Consider the following 23,630-nt stretch of genomic DNA (forward strand, 5'->3'; position numbering starts at 1 on the left):
CACTGGACACGTTATTTAAGGTTAATGGGCATAAACAGAATTGAAAGGTATTGGCCTTAGGCATTGGCTCCTATCGACTACCCGGCATGGAGACCGGGAAGGGTTATCCACAAGTCGTGGGAGTCCTGTTGAAGTACGCCAACTAGGATCCCACGCGTGTCACCGTTCTGGGGTGTGCCGGAGGGCCTTACCTCCCTAGATTTCGGACAAGGCAACGCCCCCTGGAGTCCTCTACCGGACTACCCTTTTCCTTGGGGAAAGGTGATGGCGCTTCCTTCCCCCCCATTCATTTGCATAACAATTAACCCCTGCCAATGCCTAACCGCCAATACCGCAGAAGTTGTGACGTTTGCTACGAGGTAGGCGAAAAAACCAAAAGGCTGGAAGTGCGCCAAATTGGAAAAATTCCTACCAGGCTCCTTGCGGCGACCAACCGGAGTCCATAGCAAGGTCATGGCTAGCTAAGCCTAAGGGAGGGTGGGATGGGAAAACCGCTCAGCTGGAAAGGGGAAAGAGGGCGGTCCCCGGACGTGCCTGGCCTTAAGTAGGCTAGGCCACGCCTCCCCTGCCCGCTGATTGGCGGGCTGGGTCGAAGGCACGTCCGGGGATTCCCTGGATCTCGCGGGGGCAAAAGGCCAGCCCCCGCGTGTGTGGGAGGGGTTAACCCGCAACTCCCTCTCCTCCCAAGCTCGGAAATGGCTTTATTGTACACCTTACTTGGCTGGAGAACAGCATTGCAAAATCCAAAGGTGTGCAAATTTTGAGTGCCAGCTGCATTTCGGTTCATGCATTGTGCTGGAAAGTTCTAATTGGGTAGGGTTGCCTTTAAAATGTGAGCTGAACCCTATTTCTCCCCCATCCCGATGTTAGCCTCCCAGTCAGGGATAGACGGAGCAGCCTAATTCCATTCTATTTCAGTCTCACTGCCACTCGGTCACAGGGTCCATTTTGTCTCATTTTGTGTGGATCTTTTCAGAAGCGTGTACAAAATGCCCATCTTTAAATTGTATGCATTTTATAAACATTTTAATGGATTGTATTAATTAATTATTTATTTGATTTAATTTAAGAACTGGTACCAATAAAATATCTCTAAGTGATTTCACAGTAGATAATAATAATAATAAAATAACAACAATTAAAAACAATTCCCTATGCAAAAAAAAAATATACTTAAATAATTTCATATTCAAATCCAATACAGAAACACACTGGGATACCGATCTCCACTTAAAAGGCTTCACCAGATGTCCAAAACATAAAATAGATTGCACCCATCTGCTGTATAACCAGAGTGAGTTTCAAAATGGAGGTGCCACCACACTAAGGCCCTGTTTTCTGTTCTCCTACAGAACAAATCTCCTCATAAGATGGTATCTTCAAGAGGTCTTCTCCTGTTGAGCAAAGTGATTAGGTGGGTGGTGGGTATATGTACACACACACACACACACACACACACACACATTTTTCAATGTGTTCATCCATAAGATATGCATCATTTACATAAAATGCTTTATTTTATGCAATGGAACTGCATCGCAAAATCCAGAGTCGTGCAGAATCCAACCTGGAGTATCAGGTCCGGTTGATCTACTTTGAAAAGTGGATCAAATGAATTCTTCACCCTGCCCTACTCCCATCAGCCCTGGACAGCATGGCCAGTGGGCAGGGATGATAGATGCTGAAGCCAAACCAGTTCTGGCAAACCACATGGAGTCCACACCTGACTTTTTCTATATGCTGGGCTGATTCTTCCTCTGTGGTGCATGGGACCTCTGTTCCCCCTTCCTTCCCCACTTCTACTCTGCAGCAGCCAAGCAGTAAGTCCAGCCAAGTGGTGCATACCTAGAACTACCCCAGGACAGCCTGTTAAATAATGTCCACCATGCTGTTCTTTTCCCCAACTCTTCATATTTAAATTGTCGGCCAGAAGATGACTCGGAGACTGAGAAGCACTCCCTGTATCTCATCTGAGGATTCAAGTCTTGTCATCAGATGTTCCTGCTAGGCTGGATCTCAGACATGGTAATTAGAGGTTCTGACAGGCCACTGAAAACGAGATACAGGACCATGCCTTTTGGTCTATCATCTCTGTCCATGTCATCATCGCTTCCTCCGCCTGCCATTGCCTGCCTGGTTGCTCAATTGAGCGAACCACACAGCCTCCGTGCCATGTTACAATTTGGCCATTAATTCGGGCCCCATATTCCATCTCCAGAGATCAGATTCTCTCTGATGAGCTCTTAGATGCCACCTGTCACTGGAGCAAGAGTGGGATAATTAGAGTTGACACCGTGCACCAAGAGATATCTTGGAAACGGAGCACACAGAGAAAAAGTCACATGGGGAGACTGAAAGGAAGGCTAGAGGGCTGTCTAAAGGCTGTTACAGTGACAAAGTTGAAATGTAAATGGCTTCCCTGAGGTGTCTAATGTGTCGACTGTGTTGGTGGGGCAGTGTTCTCTCCAACCTGCCAGTTCAGAAGCCCCCAGATGTCTATAAGGGATTTAATAGCTTCTGTGCTTTCAAAGGATTTGTGCCTGTTACTTCTCAGTTCTGTTTGACTGGAAGCATAGCAATCCCGCTTAACAGCAGCAGCTGATGGAAGGCAAAGATATTGGAAGTGAATGCATTTGGAAGAAATGGCAAGAATGAAGCAGGGAGGGCATTCTGGTATTAGTGGGGTAGGATAGCTGAAAATCATGCCAATATATTTCACCTCTGACAACCAATGCACTCCTTTGGATTCAAATGGGACATGGGTAAAGGTAAAGGTACCCCTGACCGTTAGGTCCAGTCACGGACGACTCTGGGGTTGTGCGCTCATCTTGCTCTATAGGCCGAGGGAGCTGGCGTTTGTCCGCAGAGAGCTTCCAGGTCATGTGGCCAGCATGACCAAGCCACTTCTGGCAAACCAGAGCAGCGCATGGAAACGCCGTTTACCTTCCCGCCAGAGCGGGACGTGCACTTGACGTGCTTTCGAACTGCTAGGTTGGCAGGAGCAGGGACCAAACAACGGTAGTTCACCCCATTGTGGGGATTCGAATCGCCGACCTTCCGATCGGCAAGCCCTAGGCTCTGTGGTTTAGACCACAGCGCCACCCAGTACATGGGTAGACGAGTCTAAAAAGTCTGGGACACAAATTGTCACAGCCCTCTAGCGGCTATGGTAGCTCATTGAAATACAATGGTACCTTGGTTTACGAACTTAATCCATTCTGGAAGTCTGTTCTTAAACCGAGGCACGCTTTCCCTAATGAGGCCGCCCACCGCCAGTGCCCTTCCACCATTCGGGTTCCATTCTTAGACCAAAGTAAAGTTCTCAAACCGCTCCGGTGGGAAGGTAAACGGTGTTTCCGTGCACTGCTCTGGTTTCGCCAGAAGGGGCTTAGTCATGCTGGCCACATGACCTGGAAGCTGTACGCTGGCTCCCTCAGCCAATAAAGTGAGATGAGTGCCGCAACCCCAGAGTCGTCCGGGACAGGACCTAATGGTCAGGGGTCCCTTTATCATTACCTTTACCCATGTACTATCTGCAACCAAAGGAGTGCATTGGTTCACACAGGTGATTTCCCCCCAGCTCTCCCACAGCTGCAGGCTGCAGCTGTGGAATAATCCACAATCATTCAAAACTAGTCTGTGCATAGAAAGGGGTTTGGACTCTGTCTTCTGCTGAGGATGGCAAGCAGACCACAAGCATTAAATCAGGTGCAACTCCAACTCTGATCATTCCTGCCTGTTAGCCATGCGGGCTGGGACTGATGGGAGCTGTAGTCCAACAACCATGTTGGATATCCCCTCTATTAAATCTTTGTTGTTTTAAGTATAGTTTCACCAGAAAGTAAGTCCTTCTCAAAAACTGGTTGTGAACAAGGTTGTGGAACTGACCATAAGTACTGCAGTGTGGAGAACCTCCTGTTCATGTGCCAACCACTTAGCCCTGCCCTCTTCTGGAAAACTCCATTCCATTCCCTGCTCCAGTTTTATGGGCTCCTTTTAATAGTCAGCCAGCATTGTGTCATCACTGAGCATGCTCAGTCCTCATCACGCACCTTAATGAGGTTGGGGATGGATTCTTCCTCATGGACCTCTGGTGATGCCTCTCTCTTGTGTGTGGATGGTGTTGTTTTGCTTACAAGGAAACTGCAGTTTGCTATCACTGTTGAGCCGTAGCATTTCATTGTATCATACAGAAGATAATATAACAAAAAGGCATTGGGTTCTGCCCAATGTAGCTCAAAGTTAAAGTCACTTAGATATACAGTGGTACCTTGGGTTAAGTACTTAATTCGTTCCGGAGGTCCGTTCTTAACTTGAAACTGTTCTTAACCTGAAGCACCACTTTAGCTAATGAGGCCTCCTGCTGCCGCAGCGCCGCCGCTGCACTATTTCTGTTCTTATCCTGAAGCAAAGTTCTTAACCCGAGGTGCTATTTCTGCGTTAGCAGAGTCTGTAACCTGAAGCGTATGTAACCTGAGGTACCACTGCATACCTGTTGGGCCAAGGGAAACCTAAGTACATTACCAAAGATCATGGTGCAACAGTGCAGCAGTTGCTTTGCAACCTTTAAACTCTGCCGCTTGGGCAGAGAATGGTGAAGTTTGCAGCACTGACTCTTTCAGACTTACTGAAGGCAGCAGCAAAGGTCAAAACTCCAACAGCAGGGGTGTAGCTTGGATTGCACACCCTCCAGTATTCCAGTCCAGATGATCACTGCCCAGGACCTGCCCATTGCTACATTGCTGGAGGCTTGAGACATGCCTGCCACATTTGTTGACTTGGCGGTAGTCTGTCTCTCACTTATTCTGCAGCTGAGAAGGTGTGTGTTTCTTGAGCTGAAAATATCCGCAAATAAAACATAATGGTCTGCAATGGGTTCTCAGTGGTTCCAAAAGGCATTGCCTTGTCCACAGTCTCTTGAAATGACAGGCTGTGTATTGCACATACAAAGCATATCCAAAGGGGGGTGATCAGGATGGAAAGAGGTTCAGAAACCAGGCCCTGCAGGGGTTGAAATAGCTGGGCAAGTTGAGCTTGGGGGAACAGAAGATTGAGGAGAGCCAGAGAATCACAGAATTCTATAGCTGGAAGAGACCCCAAGGTTCATCTAGTCCAGGCATGGTGAAACTTGGCCCTCCAGATATTTTTGGGACTGCAATTCCTATCATCCCTGACCACTGGTCCTGTTAGCTAGGGATGATGGGAGTTGTAGTCCCAAAACATCTGGAGGGCCGAGTTTGGGGGTGCCTGATCACTAGCCCTTCAATGCATGTCTTCCAAATAACTCTGGGATTTGCTCTTTAAAGAGGTAGTGATGGCCACCAACTTGGGTGGCATTAAATGAGGATTAGATGAAATTCAGAGGGGACAAGGCTATCAATGGCTTCTAGCCAGGATTGCTATGTCCTACCTCTGTTGTCAGAAGTGCCACAGTTGCTGGGAACAAGTGGGGAGAGTGCTGTTGTCCTGCTTGCAGGCTTCCCAGAGGCATTTAGCTTACCATTATTGTCAGGGTCCCCATCCCAAATGCTACAACAAGAGGCTCTTGTGTGCAAGTCAAAAAAAGAAAGATTCATTCAAGTCTTACAGTGGTACCAGCCAGGCTACAAGTGCAGGCACAGCCAGACAGTTTGAGAACAGCATCCAGAGCCAGAGACCAGCTGAGAACTGCAAAAGAGGTCTCAGCAGACAGCCATGCCTTTCCCTCCAGCTTTTCAAGGTGAAATGTGGCACTCGCAAGACTCTCCCTATGAGACTGGTGCACTTGGAAGTGTGCGCTTCTCGAAGAGTGTTTCACAGCAGCAGAGCCTGCACCAAGTGACTGGTGATGGGACCCCCTGTCTCCCCACTCCTCTATGGCTGGTGGTTGATGCACTCCCTTGGTGCTAGAGAATCTCTCCACCCAAAGGACAGGGAGAGGAATTGCCTCCCCTTCCCCAGCCAAGAACCACAAAGGAGCAATAGCCTCTTCCTTGCTCTCAGGTATGGATCCCTGCCACTGGCATTCTCCAGGCCTTCTCTCCTTTCTCTGAAAGCAACTGCCACTCAACCTCAAGCAATCCTGGATTGCAGATCACCCCAACTATGGGAACAGGAAGCTGGACTAGGTGGGCTTTTGGTCTGATGAACCAAAGCACTTCATATGTTCTTAAATATCTAAAGGGCTGCTACACATAATATATATTCAGGTGCGTATCAGCAGAAAACCAGAGAGGGTTTTGCTGGAGATGTTGTGGGGTTTTGTTGTTGTTTTGTTTCATTTTTTTAATGATCTCTCATTAAGTCCCATCTACCCATGGAGATAACATAGTGTTTGATCCAGAACATCCATTCCAGAGGCATCAACGCTGGCAGCTCAAACTGGATGTTTGCCCAGAACTCTTGAGTCCTTTTAATATGTGCCATTTCCTACTCCATCCAGGTATTACCTTTCAATGAGGCAAAATGTATGGATGCTTGCCACCCAAAAATACATGAGGAAAATTTAAAGCAAAGACATCTCCAGAATTTAGTAGGAGGCAGGGCTGAGTGGCTTTTCCTTCTCTCTTGTCACCTTTCTCCTCCCCGTGATCAGGATTTCCCCCCCAAACTAATTCCCAGCTGATTTCCACAGGAGGAAGGGAAATGACCAGAACCACCAGTCAAAGTCCTGCCTGTCACAGTGAATCAACCTTGCCTTGTTCACCCATGCAAGGCATCACGTGATGGTTGGGTTATCATGCATGTGTGAATCCACACTTCTTCTTTTCATGCCTCATAACCGACTTGGGGACCCAAATGACTAAAGGAACTAAATTCACTGTATCAGCCTGAACCTGCTCTTAGATCTGGAAGGGAGGTTCCTCTCATTGTTCCACTGCCAGGAGAGGTGGTGGTGGTGATGATGGGTAGGGCCTTCTCAGTGGTGGTGCCCCACCTATGGAATACTCTCCCCATAGAGCAGACATCACCTTGCCAACAAAAGTCCGTATAGTAAAAGCTATGGTTTTCCCAGTAGTGATGTATGGAAGTGAAAGGTGGACCTATCCATTCTGAAGGAAATCAGCCCTGAGTGCTCACTGGAAGGACAGATCCTGAAGCTGAGACTCCAATACTTTGGCCACCTCATGAGAAGAGAAGACTCCTTAGAAAAGATCCTGATGTTGGGAAAGATGGAGGGCACAAGGAGAAGGGGACGACAGAGGACAAGATGGTTGGATAGTGTTCTCGAAGCTACCAGCATGAGTTTGTCCAAAGTGCGGGAGGCAGTGGAAGACAGGAGTGCCTGGCGTGTTCTGGTCCATGGGGTCACGAAGAGTCGGACACGACTAAATGACTAAACAACAACAACAAAGAGCAGAGTTAGCTAACCTTTTGTGGGTCAAAATTTGGACATTTTTTCCAAGGAGAGCATGCAAGTGGTAGGCAACCAAAAGTGAATGTGGCTAACCCTCCTCTCTCTCTCTCTCTCTCTCTCTCTCTCTCTCTCTCACACACACACACACACACACACGACACACAAACACCCCTCCTCAGCTGATCCATACTTATCATCTGAGGAAATAAATACTTGCTTGGCAGGTGAGAACAGGACAGGGGTTTGCCCCTACCCCATGTCCTAGACTTACAACTGGCACTAATACTTTTGACATTTCAACACCCAAAACATAGGGAGCTGCCCTATATTCAGTCAGATCATTGGTCCATCTAACTCAGTACTGTCTACACTGACTGGCAGTGGCTCTCCAGGGTTTTAGGCAGGCTCCCACTTGTAATTTTATCAACTTTACGCACGTCTGCCTTTTGTCGTCTTTATTTTCTTAAATGAAAAAGCCCCAAATGCAATAACTTCTCCTCAAAAGCCAAGCAAGTAACTTGGATATACTTGTCTTCGGGTGTTCTCCCACTTCCTTCTTGAAGTCCCTGCCCAGCTAGTGACAGCGCCGACTTCCCATTAACATAACTCACCTGGGCTAAATGCTGTGACTTCTACTTATGGGCTCTAAGCACTGAATGCCCTGCTAAATCAGTGTCTCTCTCTCTCTCTTGTAAGCCTGCCAAAGGGGAAGAGCTGTCGTTGAAATGTACATTATGAATGCCGAGAGAGCTTCTGCACTGCCGGGAAAAAGGATTACCTCAGGAACCAGGCATTGAGATTAAAATCCCCAAGCACAAGAGCACTTCTGAAATGCAGGGTATCGGGTGGAGACAGCAGCAGCAGCAGCGTAATCAGCAATAACTCAAGAAGCCCATAATACGAAGCCTCCATAAATGATATGTTTACACAATGGTTTGCTAAAGGCAGCGGAGCTGAGAAGCAATACATTCATGGATTTGGAAAGGCATTAGATAATTTCACGGAAGATAGGTCCATACCAGGGTAGTCAAGATACTGCCCTCTAGATGCTGTTGGACGGCACCTCCCATCTGCCCCAGGCAGCATGGCCAATAGTCAGGAATGGGAATTGTAGTCCAAAAACAAATGGAGGCCACCACTTTGACTACGCTGGTCTATACTCTTGTTGCTCGCCCCCCCAATCTCCAAGGCATGCGAGATTGCTCACAATTTGTGTTTCCTTTTGGAAATGAGGCACAGCGGAGACTATGGTGTCTTTAGGATATATGGTTTATTTACGCATATATACAACCTGAAGGGATGTGGGTGGCGCTGTGGGTTAAACCACTGAGCCTAGAACTTGCCGATCAGAAGGTCGGCGGTTTGAATCCCCGCAACGGGGTGAGCTCCCATTGCTCAGTCCCTGCTCCTGCCAACCTAGCAGTTTGAAAGCACGTCAAAGTGCAAGTAGATAAATAGGTACTGCTCCGGTGGGAAGCTAAACGGCGTTTCCATGCGCTGCTCTGGCCAGAAGCGGCTTAGTCATGCTGGCCACATGACCTGGAAGCTGTACGCCAGCTCCCTCGGCCAATAAAGCGAGATGAGCGCCGCAATCCCAGAGTTGTCCGGGACAGGACCTAATGGCCAGGGGTCCCTTTATCTTTACAACCTGAGCCTACAATGGAGGGGTTCACAACATTAACACCCCCCCCCCCAAAAAAGGTCTTGTTTCTTCCAGGGCAGCAGCCTTGGATTCAAACATTGCTCTCAAACGTTGCTCTGATACTGCTGCTTGCTACTTTACTTCTAGGTCACGTGACACATACCAAATCTGTTGTCAAAAACTTAGGCTTTGTCCTTCTGAGAAATGGAGGAGTGGCCCCACCCATTTGCCATCTGGCCCAGAGCCTCCTCTCTCTTGCTTTGGTAACAGCCCATCAAGTCAGGTAACTAGCTGAACACCGGAAGCTGGCCTGGTTTATTTAGCTTTTAACGCTTTCTGAGTCCATGGATTAGAATTTTCTGGCACCCAGTTGGACATCTCAAGCCTTGATGAAATTCTAACACTTACTGGAGCCAGGAATTTATAGTGGTCTGGAACCCATTAACTCAAAATACTGTATTAGCCATTGTCCCCCACTTTTCCAGAGTTCAGAGGTGAGTGACAATCCTTATGTCCCTTTTGTACATGGCTCGTGATGTCATGACTAGTTATCAGCAGGCTTGGTGGAGTCCCAAGATACCTTGAGTGTGTTAGGTCACCACTGCTCAGGCCAAGTCTCTGCCCAAACAGGAAAATCTTCCAGTCTGTGAGGGCCCAATGGCAAGCCCAGATAGACAGGGACTATCTAAAGTCGCAAGGTCCTTCACTGCTCAGGAAAATACTGCAGTTCTCATGGTTTACCACATGGGGCAGCTGCAAGGAGAATTAAATGTTCCTAGGTAGTTCCTGGGACGCGGGTGGCACTGTGGGTAAAACCTCAGCTCCTAGGACTTGCCGATCGCATGTTCGGCGGTTCGAATCCCCGCAGCGGGGTGCGCTCCCGCCATTCGGTCCCAGCGCCTGCCAACCTAGCAGTTCGAAAGCACCCCCGGGTGCAAGTAGATAAATAGGGACCGCTTACTAGCGGGAAGGTAAACGGTGTTTCCGTGTGCGGCTCTGGCTCGCCAGAGCAGCAATGTCACGCTGGCCACGTGACCCGGAAGTGTCTGCGGACAGCGCTGGCTCCCGGCCTATAGAGTGAGATGAGCGCACAACCCTAGAGTCTGGCAAGACTGGCCCATATGGGCAGGGGTACCTTTACCTTAGAATCATAGAATCATAGAGTTGGAAGAGACCACAAGGGCCATCGAGTCCAACCCCCTGCCAAGCAGGAACCACCATCAGAGCACTCCTGACATATGGTTGTCAAGCCTCTGCTTAAAGATCTTCAAAGAAGGAGACTCCACCACACTCCTTGGCAGCAAATTCTACTGTCGAACAGCTCTCACTGTCAGGAAGTTCTTCCTAATGTTTAGGTGGAATCTTCTTTCTTGTCGTTTGGATCCATTGCTCCGTGTCCGCTTCTCTGGAGCAGCAGAAAACAACCTTTCTCCCTCCTCCATGTGACATCCTTTTATATATTTGAACATGGCTATCATATCACCCCTTAACCTCCTCTTCTCCAGGCTAACATGCCCAGCTCCCTTAGCCGTTCCTCATAAGGCATCGTTTCCAGGCCTTTGACCATTTTGGTTGCCCTCCTCTGGACACGTTCCAGTTTGTCAGTGTCCTTCTTGAACTGTGGTGCCCAGAACTGGACACAGTACTCCAGGTGAGGTCTGACCAGAGCAGAATACAGTGGCACTATTACTTCCCTTGATCTAGATGCTATACTCCTATTGATGCAGCCCAGCATTGCATTGGCTTTTTTAGCTGCTGCTTCACACTGTTGGCTCATGTCAAGTTTGTGGTCAACCATGACTCCTAGATCCTTTTCACATGTACTGCTCTCAAGCCAGGTGTCACCCATCTTGTATTTGTGCCTCTCATTTTTTTTGCCCAAGTGCAATACTTTACATTTCTCCCTGTTAAAATTCATCTTGTTTGTTTTTGCCCAGTTCTCTAATCTGTCAAGGTTGTTTACCTAGGTAGTTCCTAGTTCTTGCTCAAAGGAAAATTTTCATTAGGAAAACAGAGGTGGGGAGCAGGGTTGAGAATTAATATGCACAACCACACCATGGTCTCAATCATAATTGCTTCTCTCCTTGGGCAGCTTTTACAAAAATGTAAAGAGATGGGCAATCTGGTCAGAAATCTCCAGCATTTTATTTCATTTGGCCATCGGTTTCAGCCAATACAAGAAGCGGAAAGTGTGCAATAATGAAATAACACCCGGCTGAAGTCAAAGACGTGAAAGAGACTGGGGGACACCACACACTTTTCACCAACCTCATTGTGTTTTGATTGACTGCTGAAAGACCAGAGGTCAAGTGCCCAATGATATCACACACACTCCATTTAATAGGATTTTTCTTCGTAACAATGCATGAGATCAAAGATAATGTAAAAAATTAATTTCCCGCACGCAGCTGAGCGCTGCACACACATTTTTTTAAAAGGAGAAAAAAGCAAACCCATAGAAAGAACAGTGTTCTCTCGGTGCTGGTTGATATGGAATGGCACATTCACGAAAAGATGCTGTCACAGCTTGAAGACGCCAAAGGTTGAGGCTCAACCCCTACCATGTCCACTTCAGAGGAACAGGAAAAGACCTCTGCTTGAGACATCAGAGAGCTGCTGCCAATTAGAGAGGACAGTCCTGAGCTAGATGAACAATTAGGGTGACTTGGTATAAAGCAGCTTCCTATATTCCAGTGGTGAATGAATAAATGTTGCTCCAAGTTTCAAGGTATTTCCACACAAGGGCAAGATTTTGGAGTGGGATTCAGCCACATACTGGCAAATTCAAGTTGTTCAATTCCAACTGAATGGGAAGTCTTGGGGAACAGACTTCCCCAAAGACCAGACCTTCTTGCAATAAGAAAAGTGATGTGCAACTGCACCAGAAAAGTGTGTGGTAAGCACTACCTTTGATGAACATCCACTAAACTCCCCAGAAACAAATGGGAGCAAATGCTCATTGAATAAGCGGCATTTGTCTAATCTCCCTGCAAAGAAATCAGGAGGAATGCTCAATGAACAAGTCATGTAGAAGCACCTCTCCGTCTTCCACAAAGAGATTTCAGTGGCTTGCAAGGCCATTCCGCTTCCGCCACCACCCAACATCTTGTCTCTCGCCTCCCTTTGCCCTCTGTGTGACCAGATGCATGATCTCTGAAGCTCCCACAACTGTCTTCTGTAAAGCTACACCTGACATAAATCAGAATTTTGATCCCTGTTCATAGCAGACAGTTATTTCTGCTTCATTCAGGCATGCGGCAACAGCAAAGTTCATCCATCCATCCATAATTCATAGCTGCACCCCGTAACTGTGGGTTCCCCCCTCCCCTTTTGCTGGGAATTTGATAGGCAGCTCCTAACCTCTTTCTGCCCTGCTTTCTCCAGATTAGATTTAGATGAACAAGCATGTGTGAGAGATAGAGATTCTCTTATAAACCTTCCTGAGAAGTTCATCAGTTTTAAGAGACAAGGGTCAGAACAGGGAGAATAAAATCCACTTTACTAACAATGCATAATGAGCCTTATGTTACTTGTTACCAGAGGGGAACTTATGAGTCATCTAGTCAACCGCTCTGCTCAGTAGAGGAGATCCAAGCTCAGAGCATCCCACACACATGGCTATCCAACCTGTCCCTCCCAAACTCACGTGGGAACTAGAACACGATTCCAGTCATATTATACACTTCTCCAAATCTTGTAATGCATTTTCAGTGTGCAGGAAGTACACTCAAAAATGCATATTTTATGTTAAAGGTAAGCTGATGAGAGGCGTGGAGTCCAGGGACATTCTTCACCGCTCCTCCACATGCAAAGAATATAGCAGTGGCCCAATGCTTTTGATTTTGTCCTGTCAATGAAGTGAGGGACATGAGGCAGAAGTTGGTAATGCAGGTGAGCTGTGCACAGGTGAGCTGCAAGCAAGCTGCCGGCCAGCTCTGTGGAGTCTCCTTTTATTGACACAACATGCAAAGCCAGCCAGATACATTTTGGGCTGTGACTTTTACACATCTTCCAGTCCCAAGATTGTGAGGTTATTTTGGCACCTGTTTCCATTGCGTCATTTTCCCCTTGCACAGTGTATGAAGAAGGAGACAAAGGTCTCAAAGACAAAGGTCACAGACAGGACATGGCAGACGACTGAGACTGCAAAAGGTTAGACAGAGGGCAAGATGTTCAGACTGCTGTGGCTTTTATCTGTGAGGGGGAGTGTGCCTCGCACCCCAAGGTCACACATGCAGGCAGCTGAGGCTTCCTGCTAGTGGGGAGTGTGCTCCACACACAGCGATCATCCCTACACAATGGAAAACATGCTGCTTGAAAGGTGACTCTCTGCCCCCACCCCACCCTCAACTCCCCTTCCAGAACTCTCCTATCTGAAATGCCTTTGGGAGCCCAGAGATGCCCTCTATAGATGTAAGCATATTTGTTTGAAAGACTATTACAGGATAGTGGTCCATGAAGCATCTAGCAAAGGAACGGCATCCTAATGATTTAAGTGGCATTGCTGTGGTTTTGCATTCTGTTTGTCCAAGAATCAAATGAGGATCCCAGAGCAGCACATTTGGTGCTAAAGGACTTTCCTGGGGACCCTCAGCCCAAGGAGGACAGAAGAGGTCTGGTGGTGAAATGAGGGGCTGGAGCAGAGATATTATATATATTTACTCAGAGTGGACCCAATGAAATGGAACAAGGTCCCTTATTTCAATAGGTCTATGTTGATCAAGCCTATTGCCTTCAGAAAGGGATGGACAGTGTTTGGAATAATCTAGTTAGATATCTCAGTTGGCTAGAGCTATCCAGCTCTCCAAATCTATGATTCTAGATTGAATGAAAAGCACTGCATTTGTTCAAAAATATCCGAACGGTACCTGAAAGTAGTTCCAGTGCCTCGTAAGCTGAATGTGAATTAGGTTCAATTTGTGATATAACTCTGCATGATTTCTAGTCCATCATCAGGTTCATTTTCTTACATGTGGTATTTTTTTTAACTCTTTGGACTCTTTGTCCCTCAAGACCTTAAAACCATGTGGGTGTGCTGTCACCACCAAAGGCTCCAAGTGGGCCTCAACCCTTGACAGGGCCTTTTCAGTCGTGGTACCCTGTAGCTGGAATGCCCTCGCTGGTGCACCTGTCTCCATCATTATTAACTTTCAGGAGGAATTTGAAAACATTCCCATTTTCCCAGGCATTCAGGTGGCAGAAGAATGCTGTTACAGGCAACACTTAGAGTAGAGGATGATACTGCTTTTAATGTTTTTCAATACAACAACTTATGGAACATTTTTAACTGTAACTGCTTTTAGACATTATTTATCGTAATTGCTTTTAGAATGATTAACTGCTTAGCTGTTTTGTTTTGGAAATGTTGATGTGCTTGCCTCCCTAGACTCCTTTGGGAGGAAGGGTGAGATATAAATTCAATAGATTATGACGATGATTGATGGGGAAAATAAACAATTCAAATTCCACTGTATGTGGGTAGGAATGTTTCGTGATGTTCTCTTTGTCTACATATGTATATTCTGTACTTCAGCTCAGCAGCTTGTAACATTCTGAATACTGGGGAAGAAATTGTCAATGGTGGTCCAACCCCCTGCTGTGCAGAAGTCACAGTTAAAGAATCCCTGACAGATGGCCACCCAACCTCTGCTTAAAAACCTCCAATAAAGGAGCGTCCATCACCTGCCATGGGAGTCCGTTCCACTGTTGAACAGCTTTTACTTCCTAATGTTCAGTTGGACTCTCTTTTCTTTTAATCAGAATCCATTGGCTTGGGTCCAAACAAGCTTGCTCCATTTTCCATGTGACAATCATTCGGGTATTTGAAGATGGCCATCATATCTCCTCTCAGTCTCCTCTTTTCCAGCATAAACATACCCAACTCCCTCAACTGTTCCTCATCAGGCTTGGTTTCCAGACCCTTGATCATCTTGACTGCTCTTTTCTGCATACGTTCCAACTTGTCAATATCCTTCTTAAATTGTGGTGCCCAGAACTGGATACAAGACTCCAGGTGGAGTCTGAGTCAAGGCAGAATAGAGGATGTTTTTGTTGCAACAAGCTAACACGGTTCTCCCTCTGAGCTATATCAACCCTAATACTTTTCAAAAGCTCTAAGGATTCAATATACAACTATGGCTCTGTGGTTAGCTGCTATCAAAGGCATCCGAACACTGATTTACTCTTCTGCATGCTAGGCAGGTCTTTCTCTTTGGGAGAGGCAGAAAAAATAATGCTTGAATGTAAATTATGCCACAGCAGTTTCTGATGTTTCGATAAGATTTAGATCCACTCTGCATTTAAACAGAAAAGTAGAAAATGGCATTAAATTCAGATAAGTGCAAGATCATGCATATTCGGGAGGCAGAAATATTAAATACACCATCATAATGGAACAGAAGGCCTGGCTGGTAATGGATTGTGAAAAAAGAGTTCAGGGTTTTAATAGATCATTCCTTCAGATCATCACCACTGCAAAGTGGGAGTTAATAAATTATTTGAACGTGCATTTTGCGCCTATATTTTAACAACCTATAACAAACGGGTTTGTGTCATTTCACCGAGATGTGGGCGAAAAGCTTCAGGGGAAAGTGTGATTTATGAACCAGACTGACAGAAGCTCATAAAATCATGTGACGTCATGAATGCAATGGAAGGGTGGAAGCACCAAGAATACCAGGAAGAGGCACAGCATTGAACGGAGAAGATTGCAGGTTCAATCCTTAGCATCTCATGTCAGGGTTGAAAGAGGACCCTGGCAATCAGTGCAGACAATGCTGAGCTAGATAGACCACTTGTCTGCTCTTCTGACGTGCAGCAACCAGAACCGTGCACAGCATACCTGTCATTTGTCCTGATTTATATTTAGGATGCAGGATGCAAGCTGGATGCAAGAAATGGCGGGGAGTGATAGCAAGTGGGATCTGGCTGTTTCTGCCCCAGTCCCATGATGGACCAAGGATGCTGCATGAAACACTTAAGACCCGTCCCTCTTAGCTTTCAACCAATGAGCAGTACTGGTGGGTGTGGTGGAGTGGAGTAATCCTTCCAATACCAGGATCCATGCACCTGGATGGAGCTGTATTGGAGCAGGGTGGCGGTCAAGTCATTGCTGGGCAGATGCTGTTGCTCAGGCCTGGAGATCACAGCAACTCTTCCCAGTAGGTCTTGCCCTAATGAAGCAGTTTTGAAGGCTGAAGGTCCCTGCTTTCCCCATGGTCTTTCCCTAGTAGCCTAAGGCTTTGTCATCTTGTCTCTCTTCATTCCTCTCTGAGAGACCAGGGGGTTGCAGAGCTGGTCACAGCAGGAGGGGGAAGCTTCCTGGCTTTTTCAGCAGCCTGCTCCCACTCCCTTCCTGCCTTGATTCTAGACTGCCTTCTGCCACTGCCTCTTCCTGCTAACTAAACCCTGTTGCCCCTTCAGCTTCCGACAACTCCTCCTCCCAGTCTTCTCCCTCTTCTCCCTCTGACCACTCAGCCTTGTCCCACCTCTAATCCCCTGGGGGTGCCCTCCTCTGCATCCAGCCAGTCCATGACACATAGTTGTTTCTACAGATCTGAATACCATGCACAACAGTCTAGTGTCCAGGCAGCTATTCCCATATCTACGTTCTATGAAGCAGTTGCAACAATAGGGGACCACTTCCCCTCTACCTGTGCCTCCTCCTGACGGGCTGCGGAAGCTTCCTCAGCTCATCCCCTTCCTGGTTCTGGGAGAAAGTGGGGCGGGAGAGGGTGAGGAAGTACCTGTTCCTTAACTTGCCTGATCTGCCTCTTCCTCCTTTTCATCTGACCCATCCCGTGCTCCACCCTCCAGCTCTGAAGCTTCCTGCACCTCTAATTCTTGCCTCCTGGTCAGTAGAAGTCCCCACAAATCACTGGCCCCCTCTCCCAAGTCAGACTCCAGCCCCTCTCCCCTCGGTGCGCACTAGTCAGCATCCTGCCAGTCCCAGATGCCACCACACCCCCACCCAGAATAGCTGCAGTAACACTGGTCTCCATCCCACTGCGCCTCTGAATACTGCCAGCGAGATACAGATTTGACGATTTCACCTAGGGACTTCATTGTTGTTGCTTTCTTTCATCCACCTCTCCTCTTGTTTCCAGGTCTCCGACAGATGCGACTACGTCTTTGTCAACGGGAAGGAAATGAAAGGGAAATCAAACGTCCGTGTCCATTTCATGTACCAGCATCTGAGTGCCCCCCTGGAGATGACTGTGTGGGTGCCCCGCCTCCCTCTGCAGATCGAGGTCTCTGACACAGAGTTAAATCAGATCAAGGGGTGGCGGATCCCCATCGTCTCAAATAAGAGGTGGGCTTTTGACTGAGGTTGTTCTATTGGGTCTAGAGTCAGGTTGTGCACTCTGTGCAGATGGTTGCCATTAGAGGTGTGCACACACTCCCCTGGCCTGATCTGGAATCGTATCTGGGAATTCCCACCCCCTGGCCCAGGTTGACCCAAGGAGTACCCAACCCAGATCCAGCAGATCCAGAATCAGGGGTTATAAGCCCTAATTAAATATAGACTTAGGAGAAGGGCACTCTCTGACCAAACTGAAGAGAGCAGGTTTAATCCTGCTGGGTGCTGCATTGCCACTGCATTCTCTGCAGCAAACATGCTGGCAGAGCAGACCTTGTAGCCCTCAGGATTGAATCCTCCACTCACCAGCTGCTGAGTGGAGGATCCAATCCTGCTGGGGTCCTCAGTGTGTTCCCCTGCTTGGGGAAAAGACCCTTCTTTAAAGAGGATGGTGTTGGGCCAGTTAGGCGAATATTCCGACCTGATACAAGACAGCTTCCTATGTACCTATCACTGGGAGGATTTTAAAACAACCTTAAGGCGCTCTTCTTTGCCCAAGCCCTCTGCTTTTTTTGTCTTGACAGGCCAGCTAGGGACAGCGATGACGAAGAGGAGGATGAGCGGAAGGGAAGAGGTTGCACCCTCCAGTACCAGCACGCCATGGTGCGGGTGCTCACACAGTTTGTAGCCGAACCCTCAGATCCTGGCGGGCAGATGGCCTACCTGCTGGGCTCAGACTGGCAAGTCGACATCACTGAGCTGGTGAGCGATTTCATACAAGTGGAAGAGCCGAGGATCGCAAAGCTGCAAGACGGGCAGGTGCTGGTTGGACAAGAGCTGGGGATGACGACAATTCAGGTAGGAAGAAAGGAATGCTGGGAAAGAGCAGAATAGCAGCCATTCTGGATCTGATCAAATATTCACCTAGACCAGCATGATGATGCAAAATGTCTTTCAAAAACTATTTGAAAATAATACATAAGGTATCATCATCATCATTGTGCTGGGCCCGGGGTTAACCCGAGAACCACAGTCCAGGTCCGGTTCAGAATCCAAAGGTTCCGCTAGGAGTTAATCCGACAGGGCCAAGGCAGGACACGAGGCAGGAAACCAGGCAAGGACAGGTACAGGATCTCAGGCAGGGTCTGGCATACAGCAATGTTGCTCCCGCAACCTGGGGCGGGGTCCGACAGCCTTTTATCTTTGTTGGGGTAACGGCCGGTCCTGATCCCCCAGCCACTCACCTCCCTGTCTTGCCCGAAGGCGAGCATACCTCCTGCGAGTACTCAGGTCTCTCCTTCTCTCAGACCTTAGTCTATGCAGTTCGGGAGACGTTGGTGGGTTACTAGACCCAGGGGCTGCCTCAGTCTCCCCTGACCCAACCGGTAGTGGAACAGCTGTAAGTGATGGCCCAGCTGAAGGCAACGAGGTCATCCCTACATCTGGAGCCAGGGCAGGCTCCGGCCCCTGACTCGGCTCAGCTAGTGCTTGTTGCAGGGGAACCTGTGCAGACTGGGACTCTTCAGAATCAGGCTCCAGACTTGGTCCAAATGCCACCTGAGGCAAAGGATCCGGTGCAGACTGAGACCCCTCTGGTTCTGAGCCTGAGCCCGAGTCCCAGGTCATCACAATAATAATCACTTATTGCATTTATATCCCACCTTTTCTCCAAAGACTTTGAGGCATACATAGTTCTCTTCCCCTCCATTTCATCCTCACAACATCCCTGTGAGGTAGGTTAGACTGGGTAGTGGTAACTGGCCCAAGCTTACCCAGTGAGCTTCCATGCCTAAGTGGGAAATGGAACTAGGGTTTCCCAAATCCTACGCTCTAACCACTAAGCCACACTGGCTCTCCTGGCATTTAACTTCTACAAAAATAGCTAAAATGGATAAACCCCCCTCACCTACTTCCTGTTGGGGATGTACAGCTCATGGTTGTTTCACACATATGTGCTAGGACTGTCCCAAAGTTTCCCAGTTCTAGGAAGAGATCTTTGTAGAAATAACAAAAATATTGAGAAAACTGGGGAGTGGGGGAACCTCCTGAAATAGTATTGTTGGGTATATTCAGTGGAGAAAGCCAAAGGTCATTATATACACATTTAATTGGTTATTGGTTTATGGGAGCAAGAATACATTGACAGCTGGAAACTGGAAAGAAACGAAGGGTTTAAAAGTACAAAAACTGTATAATGTAATTTAGGACATAGCGCTTTCTGAAAAGCTGACCTAAAACTGGTATTGCGTGGCTAGAGGGCAAAAGAGAAAGAGACTTTCATGGCAGACTGGTTTCCGTTCATCCAGTAAACGAACAAAGGCTCTACAGGACAAAGTGTACCTGCCACATTCCATAATATATGGTTGTGTTAACATTTCCCTTCATATTGATATTAGCAGCTTTCAGTCTCTCTTCATTTCAGTGCTATAGATTAGGGAAAAGAGGTGGGGGTACGCCCAGTTTGTATCCCCCCCCCCAATATTTTCTTTTTTAATGAAAACTTTCTATATTATATTTTGAAAACACCCACTTTTTATAAATTGAACCTCCCAATGTGCCTATTAGGCAATAGACAACTGCCTTGGCCACATCCCAGTAGCCAGGACTGGCCCAAGACATTTTGGCACTGGAGACAAGGTGGGCCACCAACACTTCCTCCTCACAAATCTGGGCCCATGCCCTGGTGGGGTGGGAGGAGACCAGCAGAAATGCAGACATTTTGCAGGAGTGCTCCCTCTTGATCCAGTGGTCGACCAAAGAGCCAACCAAAGTTATTGACCTTTTTTTAGGATTAATGTTGTTGAGGTTTTCTTAGGATTTTACCCCAGGATATCAACTGCCACAGGGGCTGGATTAAACCAACTGGTGGGCTGGATTAGGTCCCCGAAACAGACTTTGGACATGCCTGATAGTCTTGGCAAAAGAGGGGTATTCCATGAGCCAAAGCTGCTGCTCTCCTTGGCTTTGGCTTTTGGCTGCATCTTCAGCTTACCCAAAGCTGAATTGGAAACCACCAAGGATCTCGGGTGGTGCAGGGACGCGGGTGGTGCTGTGGGTAAAAGCCTCAGCGCCTAGGGCTTGCCGATCGAAAGGTCGGCGGTTCGAATCCCCGCGGCAGGGTGCGCTCCCGTTGTTCGGTCCCAGCGCCTGCCAACCTAGCAGTTCGAAAGCACTCCCGGGTGCAAGTAGATAAATAGGGACCGCTTACTAGCGGGAAGGTAAACGGCGTTTCCGTGTGCGGCTCTGGCTCGCCAGAGCAGCGATGTCACGCTGGCCACGTGACCCGGAAGTGTCTTCGGACAGCGCTGGCCCCCGGCCTCTTTGAGTGAGATGGGCGCACAACCCTAGAGTCTGTCAAGACTGGCCCGTACGGGCAGGGGTACCTTTACCTTTACCTTTAAGGATCTCTCCCCCCCCCCCAGAACATGCACCATGAGGTGGGTCACCTCAGATGACCTCATAGGTGTGCCAGCCATGCAAGGGCAGCCAGCTAGCTTAGGGGTTGCAGGGCAGACCACATGGCACACCTTCCTAGCCAGTTTCCGTCCCTCAGCATTTGCAGGCTATGGAAGCTGTCTCACTCTGCCTTATGGTAGGGCTTGGCCCTGCCCATTGCAGTGAGCAGGGAGCACAGGCCTTCCAAGCACAGAGAGCCACTGCCAGTTCCTGAGAGGGGGAAAGGCAAGATGCAAGGAGCTCACCGTGGTCCAAGCATGGCGGCAGGAGCGTCGGATTGGCTCTGCTGCAGTACCTGCACCATGCTGCCCTTCCTGCCCCTCCCCCTCTCAGGAACCAGCAGTGATGCTCAGTGCTCAGAAGACAGGTGAGCGATGCTGCCCTGCTTCACAGACCCCTTATCCTTACCAAATTGCTTTTCCTCAACAGGTAGCCTTTCGGAAGTGGGGAGACTGCAGCCCTCGGTAGCAATCTATATTTATATGTTGCAAAAGCGGAGAGTCTCATCTTGCCTTCTGTGACTGTCCATAAATATAGAGAATGTATATCTGGGAAGGGAACTGGAAGCGAGAGGGAGGGAGGCGGGGAAGGCTAGTTGGTCTATCCACTTGAAAGAATATGTATAGCCTGTCACTCGAGAAATCGTCAAAGTCAGCTGCTTTTGAAATGCCAAGATCTTAGAGAGCGATAGCTCAGCACACATCCATCTTGTTTAATTCACTTTTCATAAGCCTTGCTTGTCTTCTCTTCAGAGTCTTCTGTAATGCAAGCAAAAATAAAAAATATATATAGATAGGTCACTGCCCCGATGGGTTTGCAATCTAAGGTCAGACAGTAGGGATGGGTAAAAGAGGGAGACAGGAGGGAAGGGAGACGAAAACATAATGAGGGGTTCTGTTTAGCTGCCCATAATTCGTCTCCATTGTTTGTTTTCAATCACTAATTTTGATTGAAGGAAATGTGATTGAATAATTGTATGACGTTTTTAGTCAATTAATCAATGAATCTGTGGGTTAAATTAGCATATGGGGGAAACAATCTTTTTCAGCCAAGAAGGATGATATAGATATATGTTGTAGATAGATAGATAGAACTATCTACTGCCATTTGAGCTGATAATTTTATTGATTGATCTGGGGAATAGGCAGGATAACAACAACAACAACAACAACAACAACAACAACAACAGAATATTAAATAAGTCGGATTTGCTTGTGTTCATTCATAAGTCTGTTCCATCCTAGTTTTGTTTCGAACTGCAATTTTATTTTTTTATTTTTTTAAAAAATCTGTTTGTTTTAAAATGCTTATTTATGTTACAAAGTTTATATCCTGCTTAAGGGGCAAAATCCTCTAAGCAGTCTACATAAAACAATGTAATATATGTATTAAAAATACCAATAACTATGCATATGATCACAAAATCTGTATCCAAATAGGTATTTTACCTCATGCTACGCATTTCTAAATTATATTATCCTAAAACATATTTTGACCAAAAAACATTACCATGAAATTCATAGAAGTGTGAAACTCAAGGGCTGATTGTTTTTTCAATACATGTACTATTAGCCTGGAAGGTACAAATTTTCAAGCAAATGTGAACTGAATTCAGTTCTCTTCTATCCCTAACTGCAGCCTTGCAGTTTCTTGCCTTTTCAGGATACCTGCAAGAGTTGTCTTTGTCAGGGTTCCCATTCTCAGGAGGGCCTTTTTCACAGCTGGTCCCTAGAGGCAACATGATGCTCTCCAGGTGTCATTGTGCTACAATTCCCATCAACCCCAGCCCAGCATGGTGAATGGCCTGGAATGAGTCTCTGAGGGTGCCAGGTTGACTTCTACCCTACGGTCAACTCACCATTTGATGGATACCGTGTTACCTCTTGTGTGAAAGCTTTCTTCAAAGAATCAATTATTGATTTCCATTCCTCACTATTTATGTTGTGATTGTTGTTGTTGTTGCTGCTGCTGCTGCTCTTCCATAATTGCTTAAAGGTAAAGGTAAAGGGATCCCTGACCATTAGGTCCAGTCGTGGCCGACTCTGGCATTGCGGCGCTCATCTCGCTTTATTGGCCAAGGGAGTCGGCGTACAGCTTCCGGGTCATGTGGCCAGCATGACTAAGCCGCTTCTGGCGAACCAGAGCAGCGCACAGAAACACTGTTTACCTTCCTGCCAGAGTGGTACCTATTGATCTACTTGCACTTTGTGCTTTCGAACTGCTAGGTTGGCAGGAGCAGGGACCGAGCAACGGGAGCTCACCCCGTCATGGGGATTCGAACCTCTGACCTTCTAATCAGCAAGCCCTAGGCTCAGTGGTTTAACCCACAGCACCACCCATAATTGCTTACTTGGTGCTTATTATTTGATAGATTTTTCTGCTACCTTTAATTTGTTTGTCCGGTCATTTTTCTACTTAGTACAGTGGTGCCCCGCAAGATGAATGCCTCACAAGACGGAAAACCCGCAAGATGAAAGGGTTTTCCATTTTCAGAGGTGCTTCGCAGGACGAATTTCTCTATGGGCTTGCTTCGCAAGACGAAAATGTCTTGCAATTTTTGAGGGGTTTTTTCGCTCCCCACCCCCTTTTTCTAAGACACTAAGCTGCTAATAGCCTTTTAGCAGCTAATCCGCTAATCCCTTAAGCCTTTAATAGCCGCTAATAGCCGCTAAACCGCTAATAGTGCTAATCCGCTAATCCGCTAATGGGCTTGCTTCGCAAGACGAAAAAACCGCAAGACGAAAAGACTCGCGGAACGGATTCTTTTCGTCTTGCGAGGCACCACTGTATTGCTGTTAGCTATCCTGGGCATGCTTGTCATAAGCCGCCCAGGGAATATTTATTGATCTGCTAATAAATAAATAAATCCATCAAGGAAAGTTGGGATTGAAATGTTT

The 23,630-nt window shown here is 47.4% G+C and overlaps 1 protein-coding gene across 2 annotated transcripts in view; it reads left to right on the forward strand.

Annotated features, from left to right (window-relative positions):
• LOC310666794 (transmembrane protein 132D-like) overlaps window positions 1–23,630 on the forward strand; it is a 453,449-nt gene that overhangs the window by 422,438 nt on the left and 7,381 nt on the right. For both annotated transcript variants that reach the window (XM_083418173.1, XM_083418174.1), the window contains 2 exons: window positions 17,084–17,289; window positions 17,862–18,135. In XM_083418173.1, the coding sequence (XP_083274299.1) occupies window positions 17,084–17,289; window positions 17,862–18,135 (480 nt within the window). The remainder of the gene's footprint in view (window positions 1–17,083; window positions 17,290–17,861; window positions 18,136–23,630) is intronic.

The sequence above is a fragment of the Podarcis tiliguerta genome, assembly GCF_965153285.1.
Source record: "Podarcis tiliguerta genome assembly, chromosome: 16".
NCBI lineage: Eukaryota > Metazoa > Chordata > Lepidosauria > Squamata > Lacertidae > Podarcis > Podarcis tiliguerta.